The sequence below is a fragment of the Hetaerina americana genome, unplaced genomic scaffold, assembly GCF_022747635.1.
Source record: "Hetaerina americana unplaced genomic scaffold, ioHetAmer1.1.p SCAF_1, whole genome shotgun sequence".
NCBI lineage: Eukaryota > Metazoa > Arthropoda > Insecta > Odonata > Calopterygidae > Hetaerina > Hetaerina americana.
Window position 1 is genome coordinate 49,465,972 of NW_027286069.1, and position 9,909 is coordinate 49,475,880.

A 9,909-nucleotide genomic window follows, 5' to 3' on the forward strand; every position below is an offset into this window, starting at 1 on the left:
ACTTTCGCGTCCCTAATTCTTCGTGAAGGATGCTTCGCACACTTTCTCCAGTCTTAGCTCCATCACTCACTTGCCTATCGTCAATCATGATATCGTGCAGCTTTTCGATAGTTTCCGGAGTGGTTGCGGTTTTTAGCAGTCCTTCGCGTGGGTCATCTTCCAGGGATGTGCGACAACGTTTTAATTCGGCTGCCCACATTTTACCTGTTTAAATTGAAGGAGCAGGGTCCCTGTTAACTTTTGTAAGCTTAAGATGAATTTATTTAGTGGTTAATCCATCAAAAACGAAGAATTTGGGGATCGAGAAGGTGCGGTGGCTATCGTACTGGCTTTCCACACAGAGGGTCCGGGTTCAAATCCCGACGGTATTGAATATTTTTCAGTGGTATCTCGATCCCTACTTGAGGTGCTTTGTGGAGGGCACTTTGAGTGAGTATGCCATCCGTCAGATGAGACGTAAAGCTACGGATCCCTTGGCGCCTTTCGTAAAGAGCAGGCTAATGCCGATGCCAAGTTTCTCTTCATCCTTTCTTGCCCATCCCTAATGGCATAAATGACCTCAGCTGTTGGTCGCCTCCCCTAAATACTACTACTACGAAGAATTTGATGACCCCCACAAAATACAAGTTTTCCTATTTTAACTGCATTGGTTATCTGTAGTCTCAAATCTCCATTTCATCATTGTACACCTGGTATATATGTGTCAGAAATTGAACAGGGCAAAGTTCAATGGAGATTACATGTTCATTTAATTTTACATGACTAAAATGAACTATCAAAATGAACTTTCGAAAATGAACTTCAATGAAATTCTGGGAAATGTATATGCACGGTAATATAAAAAATTCATCATTTTTATTCATCAATTAATTATATACAATTGTTTTCAAAATATTTTCTCACTACATGAAATCAATTTACAGCATCAACAAACATTTGATAGTTTTTAAGAATTTATTTAGTTGGACACAGAATGATTGGCAAAACTGTTTGTGGAAAGACAGATATTAAAATAACTATTGCCAACAGAATTTCTTATACAAATTTCAGCACATACTCTGGAGGGTTTATTTATTTTTCTGCTTTTGCCTGGAAGCTTTGAAACGACTGACTGGTCTTGTTACTTGAGCTATGTTGTCAGGTACTGGATACTCGGCCACTGGATTGTGCTCCACAATAACATCCCCAAAAGCCTATAAAGTATTGATTAAAAGTCACTAAATGTATATAAAGGATATCTTATTAACTTTTCTCATGCACATAATCAACATCTTTCCATTCAGTATTATCCACGGAAACACAACAGAAGAAATAGAGTATCAATTTTGACCAGCCCAGTGCTAATAATATTTGCACATTATGGTTCACCGTCCTAAAATCTTCCAGTTTCAATGATTTTATCAATGGAGGGTGTAGTTATACAGCCTGTTGATGCAAGGATTGACAATCACAAAAGGAATTTCTGCCATCACATGAATTAAGACATCTAAACTCTCCTAATTAAAATATTTACTCTCAAAAGCACAGGCGGGTATGGCATATATTTATGCCTTTGATACTGCACCCCAAAAAATCCTACACATACTTTTGAACTTCTCAAGGGTACACTCCTCATTATAAAGTATCATGGGTAGTTAAAAATGACTCAGAACTTTAAAAAATGATTTTCAGGATATTGAACCCTTGACTTTACTGTCTTCTTTGAATGATTTTAGTAACACGTGAAACTACCTGTGGCCACTGGGATGTAGCAATATGACCAAGAGCACCATTAAACAAAAATATGTAGATCCAAGAACCCGAGAGACAATTTTTTCATGCATTCATATATACGGAATGGAATTTTTGGCAGATATATCTTCATTCATAGACTCATTCTTTATTTAATGATTTACTCCCTGACCAAGCTGAGTGACTAGATAACTCTTGATTTTCCTTTTGCAAATTGCAACAATTACACTACTTACGAGGGGGATAGGAAATAATATTTTTCACCCTAACCCAGAACCATCTCCTCCTTTCTTGTTGATGGAAGGTGTCAAATTGTACATTACAATGATCTATCAAAGTATTATTTAAAATGGGAAGCACAAAATGTACTTAATTTCATTACTTGGGTTGGCTAATTTTTGTTCAAAAAATTCAACGGTTGGCTCAGTAATGTTGCACACAGAGTACCAATTCATAAACATTAAACTGCTTCATTTTGGAGGGTTAATTATGGCATATTACAGTTTAAAGTCTCGTTTATCTTAAAATTTAACATTTATTTTATTGGTATTCTGCCATTTAAGGCACATTACCGATAGACACATACACAGTACAATGATACATTTCTTTGCCTATCCTAATAAAACAAAAACTGACATCTGACACTACAACAAACCCTTCATCTCTTTTGCATACTTCCTTCTTCCCTCCATTCTGTCCAATTCGTTTATGTTCCTTTTATCCCATCCTCTCTTGTCTAACATTCTCCCTTCTATCACATTCTTCAATATCACATTGCCGATCAAAACGGTCTGTATCCATATTTCCTGTCTCTTTAGGATATCTCACAACAATCCTTTCTTCTCCCAACATTCCTAGCGCTTCCTTATCGGTTTTCCTTTCTGCCATGCCATCTTTTCCATTCTTCTCCATAACTACACTTTAAAATCCTCTAATTTATGCTCATCATCTTCCTTGTACCTAAATGGTATGTAGTACCCCACCTCAATACCCTCTCTCCCTTCCCATCACCTACCATCATGTTCCAATCCCCCATCTATATCAAATGTATCCTTCCTGGAACCTCTCCAATTATTCCCTCATCAATTAATAGTATACCCCATTGACTTCTTCCTCCATATGACTGCGTGGAAGCATGTTGACCTGATCAATGACTAAGTTTATTGGTTCAGCTTTTACTTCTACCAATAATATTCTATTACTCTCCTCATCTGTGTTTATCACGCTTTTCCCTACCTTTTTGCTCAATATTAATGCCCTTGTTGCCTCTCTTCTATTTCAACATATATTACTCTGTAACTATTACTCCAGTATTCCCTGCTATCCCTCTATCACTTTGGATAGCCCTAAAATACCTAAATTTCCTCTCTCCATCGCCCACTTTATATTTTAAAACTTCCCTGTCCTTAATTACCTTTTCCCTGTTAATTGGTGGGTTATGGAAGTACAAATGGCAAGGAAATATTTCACATAAAATGTTGCTATTCAATAATTAACAATTCAATTGAACTTCAACAGAATTATACTTAAGGTTTGAGAGCTATCTCATCGAAAAATCCCTTTTGAGACAACAGTGACAATTTATGCCTGGAGAAGATAAATGATAGGAGCCTTTAAAGGAGAGGACCTTTAAAACTTGTCATTTATCAAATCACAGGCACTTAAGAAATTCAAATTTATTTGACAAATAGCTTAAAATACATTTGAATATTTATTTTTATCACACCAAAGAAAATTATTTACCTGAAACATCAATAAATATTATAAAACCAGGAAATCATAAACATCAGTGATATTCTCACTTTCACATATTAATTTTGAGAAATATGCTCACTGCACATCTGAAAATCATGCATTGATCAGTGACTAGCCTGGGCTAACATGCAGACTTAAAATAAATTGCTTCTGATTGGCATATAATTGCTCTGGAACTACATGGGCAAACCAAATCCTATAGAAAATAATACTGGCGTAACACTATGCACCAAGGAGGATGATGGATGAGTTATACTGAGCCCTCCACCTACAAATGCTGTTTTAAGTCCATTCTTTATCTGCTTATGCATTACAAAAGGGAAGCATAATAAAACCATGATCTTCAATACTGCTTATTCCTTTATTTATAGGTAACTGAATCAGGGAGAAAAAAATAATGAGGCTGCTTAAGGAAGGCAATCCTTTATATCCCCAGATCCAGTTTTTAGTATCACGAGAAATCACATTAAAATATATTATGGACATGGTACTTGAATTTGCAATTGGGTTCTGCTAACATTTTACAGTATAATTGAATGCTATTTCTAGGCTGATTCGCAAAAGTACTAACACCAACTCATTCACCCATGACAACCATTGCGATACCTAAATACAACATTACTTGCCAGGCAAGCATTTCTATAATGTCAGAAATATGCACTTCAATTGTGTAATGTAAACAAATTCGCCAATTACAACATCAATTGTCATTAGTTGGTATTCATTTGGTTCACAATAATTCAGATCTCAATGCATCAGTACATCACCCAAGACAATCGAGTTTACATTATTAGACAATCACTTCATATTTCACGCATAACACAATGTGTAGCTGCCTTCTGTGCACTAAAGTGAACATTATATAATAGAGAAATTATAACGGAGTTATATATCACAATAAGTTATATAATGGAGAAATAGTTATTATGGAAATTACTTGATGTGGACAAATGTCAAAGACAATATTCCTTATGAGAGTCCTGACTGACTACACAATCCCTGCACTTTTTCCAATAGTCAAAACCCAATCATAATCTCAACTTGTCCTTGCATTGTGTTTTAATATCATGTTATATATGCTATGCGATTAAAAATCCAAATATTATACTAAATACACATACCACTGCTTGAGGTTGCAGTTGATCATTTTCATTGGCCTCAGTTTTGACATCAGGATCTGTTCCAGTTTCAAGCTGTGGTGACTGCAATCTTTCTTGAATGAAGTAACCAGGAATGCCTTCACTATTTTCTTCCTCACTAGGCGACCTGCTCCTTTGTTTGAGAATACTTTTAGGAGTTGAGCTGGGAGAAAATAAAGAGGCATAGTGTGTGTACACATCTGATGGACTTGCAAGCTCACATGGAGGTTGGGAAACACTTTCATTCAGGTTTTCTTCAGAAGATTTAACAACTGCATCACTATGTCGAAAGTAAATTCTCAAAGGCTCTGGCTTTTCCTTCTCTTCAGCCTCCAAGTCCACCGCGTGCACCACTTCAGAAAATGAGACTCTTCTCTTTGCTTGACTGTCACCACTTGGGCTGAGGGCATTATTGATATCTTTACTGCCTTCTTCATTGCCATTTTCATCTTCTGAATCTGTTGAACACCCATCAATATCTTCTCCTGACCTAAACCATAAAAGGAATAAAAATCATACGTGAGATAAATATAAACAACTCAAGATTCCTAGAAATAGAGAAGCATAAGTGGAAGGTCAACATGTAATCACCTCTTTTATCTAAAATGCTTCATAATCTTATAGATACACAGTATGTATGTGTAAATTCAGCATTTGAACAAATGCCTGCACAGTCGAAGCATGCACCTAATTGACAATTGAATCAGTTACCACAGGTAATAACTAGTTATTGATTACCTGATTATTTTACATTAAGTCATCAGTCAGTCAAAAAAGATTTCAAATTCGCAATAATTTTAACACTTGTTGGTAACAAGCATAAAAGTAATTGTTTCCTCAACGACCATTTCTGGAGACATGAAATATTAAACAATGGAATGTTATAGGGGAAAACAACAGAGTTCAAAAATGAAATGAGTATGATAGCAGAAATCACCATCACTGAGGATGAGGGTAAATACATGAGGCTGGATAAATCATCTCGTATGACATAAGGGAGGCCAGTATATTAGGTAGCTGTTGTCTGATGGCAAGCTTTCAAGAAAATAATATCCTATTTTGATGACAAACATTAAAAAATCCAACGGTGAATGCTACTGTGAAATTGCAAACATTACGGACAGCCACAGGTAAAATCAGTATGGGTTTCAAATTGGCAAGCACAATTACTGAACTCAGCAAATTTTGAAAACCACTTAACCTTTTATTCCCACAGTTTATTGTTTACAATTTTGTTTATTTTTCAAGGTAATCACCCTTATGTAATCTGACTGTTATATTTTAATGTTCACTCAAGTATCTGAAAGAGTTTTCCAGAAAAGAAACAAGTCCATATGATCACACTAGGCAGACCCCAAAGCAATAGTATTCCTGCTGAGGTATCTTTGCTTCGGTGGAAAAAACTGTAAGTGCGTTCACTCGTTTTCTTACATTCAGTAAATAATTATGGTTACAGGTGTATCAACTAAAGATAAAAATATACAAATGCATATAAGATAAAATCTGGAAATCACAACGTGAAGAAAATTTGCAAAATATTTTAAACATAGCCCTTCATTGGATATTCCACCTTACTCAACGTTCTGTCATCAACTCTCTCCTCCTTGTGAAAGCCTCTTAACCTAGCACAATTCTTCTTTTTACATCCCGAACTACTTTGACCATGTTGGTCCAAAACACTTCCAAAATACATTAACTGTTCTACCTGCCTCTTTTAATGTTTAGCATAGGCTTTTTCTTTCTGAAAAATCGCATAACCTTTGTTTCATTTATATTGATTCTTATCCCATCTCTATCGCACTGAATTTCCAATTCACTCAGTAATGCTTACAACCCCTTGACTGACTGACAAACTAAAGCTTGGTCATCCGCAAACCTAACTGATTTTACGAATTCCCCTCCAAATTTTATTCCTATCACCAGTTCTTTCCATGCCTCTCTAAACAATTCCTCTACACATACGCTGAACAGCATAGGGAATAAGGGCCCTGCCTTACACCTCTTCCTAACACTGCCCATCTGGTCTCTCCGTTCCCCACTTGCACCTTAGCAGTCTAAGACACGTACAGCTTGCACATTAGCCTCCTGTCTCTCCAACCCATTCCTATTTTCTGCAATATACTCATTAGTTTTTCCCAATTCACTCTATCAAATGCCTTTTCAAAATCTACAAAACAGGCAAATACGTCCTCAGCAGAAAGGCGGAACCATTCCACGCAAGTAAGAAGGTGAAACTTGCACCTATTACAGATATGGCTAATTACTTAATGAAACAAGAAAGATTTAAGAGAGATGGCTAAAGTGAACAGAATACCTATACAGCCAAGATAGCAGGCCAGAAAGTTTAGACAGAATGAGAATATAACATAGATGGAGAGAGCTTAGGTCCAGGCATACTTGATATTGAAATAGAAAGGGCATTAGATACACTGAATGTAAATACAGCCATGGGGTTAGATAACATAACTGTGGAACTGCTCCAGGGTATAAGAAAAAGCAGACAGAACATGGGCTTCTTCGGAAAATTCAATGCATTTATGATGAAGGAATATGGCTGGAAGATTTCATCAAATCGTTGTTGCTCCCATCACAATAAAGGGAAAGGCAGCCATACATAGGAACCGTGGAACAATAGGCTTGATTTTACACAGAATATAAGTTTTACATAGAACCATCAAAAAGAGGATGGAAAGTCAGGTATGATGGCATAGAAGTATTGAGGTCACTAATAGAAAGGAACAAGTACATTCAGAATATGTTTGTTTTGTAAATATAAAGGTGTATCAAATAGAGTCAACTGGGTGGAATTAATGAACGTATTGCAGAATATAGAACTAGAATGGAGAGATCATACTGGAGAGGCAACTTAATGTCAAATGGAAAGTTAAAAGGCAATGCTAGGAAGAGGAGTAAGATGGGGTCCATCATCACCTGTGCTTTTCAACACATGTAGAGGTAACAACAAAAGACGAATGGGAAGAGCTAGAGATAGGACTGGCATTTGATCAGGAATTCATAAAATGAGTTAGATTTGCAGATGGTCAAGCTTTAGGTTGTAAGTGAGCCAAAGGTAGGTAGTCAGCTAACGAATGCTAGGTATGGATTGGTAGGTATGCAATGACAATCAATTTAATCAAAACAAAGCTTATGAGGTTTTCGAAAAGAGCAAGGTCTTATTTCATATCATGGACCATACAAAATATTTGCATATCAATCTTCATAGAAAAGTACATCTCCTGCCCCTTCATGTTGAGCCTGTTGAGGGATGGGTCTGAAATATTTTTTTCTTTAGAAATCTACAACTGGTTGCACATTTATTACGAAAATAAATCAACCAAAAAAGTCTTAGGATAGATGTGATGTGTCCTCAAATTTTGCAAAGCACTGTCTGGAGTGTGGGTGACAAATGCTGGCATCTTACTCTTTGCATGAGAAATGAACCCCTAAACTTACCATAATAAATGTGAAAAGGACCTCTGTTCATGACCAAATGAGAATAAGAGTACGTAGATGGGGTGTCCATAGGCCCAACAACTAATGCTTAGGTCAAGCACAAATTCGAGCTGACAGACACAAATTGATAATTCTGTAATAGAGGGTCATACCAAAAAATTCTGCAAAACTTTGCATGGACCAAGGAAGAAAAGGATAGAGAGATATAAAGGAGATAATTGCTGATAGACAAGCTACTAAATATAATACAATCCCTTACCCAATTTCAATAATGGACAAGATATTAGCTTTAGTTTGAAACAGAAGAATCAATTAATATGCCAATAGTTACAACCAACGCAAATTATGTAAATACAGTAGTTATGAACTTGACCTGTTACATAGAAACGAGCAGTAACATTAACTTGTATGCACATGATGGGCTTCAATCACACAATTTTATAGATAAAATAATTATTTCACTGATTCCAAAGAAGAGTACTGAAAAATATTTTCTTTGTGATAAATTTATTAACCCATATCAATGAAGCTATTACAGTGATTGAATGGATTCGGAATTGACACAGAAAAGCAATATTTCTCTTGAAAAACTGTGAAAAATCAGAAATGGGTACATATTGCAAATACCTTATTAGTTCATCCTCCATTTCTTCGAGTTTTTCAAGGTCATCTAAACGACGCTGCAGAGCTTCCTCGTGATCGGATTCTGTTTTATTTTCCTGGTTCCTTAATTTCGCTAAGTCTACAAAGTGCTTTCGAACATTTTCTCTGTGAATTTCTTTAAAAAACAACAAAAAAAATTTAAAGACAAAATGAGACAATTAAGTTTAACTTGGGAAAAAAAACAATATAGTGTTAAAATCAAAGGGATATTTACAGTTACATATATATATAGAAGTTCAAAAATTTCCCCCTCCTTCTGTTGTACTTGATGCGGTATCCATGGCGCTTTGGTATTACGAACAATGTCACTTTATAAATCTTACCTCGCCACTCCTTCTCTTTCTTTTCATCGTATTCTTCATAGATTTCGCGAGCATTCTCGCCTGGTGACTGGAATAATTCCTGGGTAGTTCCACGCCATGTTTTAATAAGTTCACGTTCTTTTTCGATATCAATAAGAAGGGTATCACAACCTAAAATACGGAATAGTCTTTGTAATTGACCCACAATTAACATGATTTCAATGATAAGAAAAAATCGACGGCTTACGTTCCAGGCGCCGCTGACATATTTCGGTTGCCTGCTTTGCTGATGTTTTCACATACCAGTTGTCACCTATTAATGTTAATATTTCATTTGTATGCACCATTTTTCCCCTCATTAATCCTTGAGATCCGATGGGGATCATAACGTCATAAGATAGTTCATTTGGCAGTGTTTCCAAGTGTGAACGAACTGAAGAGAGCTCAGCCTTGTGTTTTTCGCAATAGTCTTGTTTCGCCTTATTTTCATCCAAACTCTAGTAAAAAATGAATAGAAAGAGCTAAGTACAGCACTCGTAGAGTAGCTTTATTTTACGAGGTCTATTACTACAATCTGATTGCAAATCCATATAACCAGTAAAAACCTAATGACAGTAATTATAACTATCACAAGGAGAGGTAACTCACCCTCTCATATTGCTGATTGAATATATCATATCCAGAAACGGGGCTTGCTGTATTTATCCCAACAATATCACTTTTATTTAATTTTTCCATTCGATATAAACGCGGAAAACATTACACGAAAAATATTTCGGCAGTTCACCTGCAAGCGCGAAAAACAAATGAGTTACGATTTTCAAGTATCGAAAAGTCCGCTATCGACCTAGTAGTCTCGACAAGGC

At 36.0% G+C, this 9,909-nt stretch overlaps 1 protein-coding gene across 1 annotated transcript; it reads right to left on the reverse strand.

Moving 5' to 3' along the window:
* Positions 1-858: 858 nt before the first annotated feature.
* On the reverse strand, positions 859-9,822 carry uri (unconventional prefoldin RPB5 interactor). The gene is made up of 6 exons (XM_071582648.1): positions 9,692-9,822; positions 9,291-9,540; positions 9,065-9,214; positions 8,706-8,856; positions 4,608-5,115; positions 859-1,193 (listed from the first exon to the last, which is right to left on the reverse strand). The coding sequence occupies exons 1-6, from the start codon at positions 9,779-9,781 to the stop codon at positions 1,068-1,070; spliced, it is 1,275 nt and encodes a 424-aa protein (XP_071438749.1). The 5' UTR covers positions 9,782-9,822; the 3' UTR covers positions 859-1,067.
* Positions 9,823-9,909: the final 87 nt, after the last annotated feature.

Coding starts and splice junctions, on each gene's coding strand:
- uri (XM_071582648.1), bottom strand. CDS start 9,781: ATGGAAAAATTAAATAAAAGTGATATTGTTGGGATAAATACAGCAAGC. Junction 9,215..9,290: donor ATGTCAGCGGCGCCTGGAAC/GTAAGCCGTCGA, acceptor TCCGTATTTTAG/GTTGTGATACCCTTCTTATT. Junction 8,857..9,064: donor GAAAGAGAAGGAGTGGCGAG/GTAAGATTTATA, acceptor TGTTTTTTAAAG/AAATTCACAGAGAAAATGTT.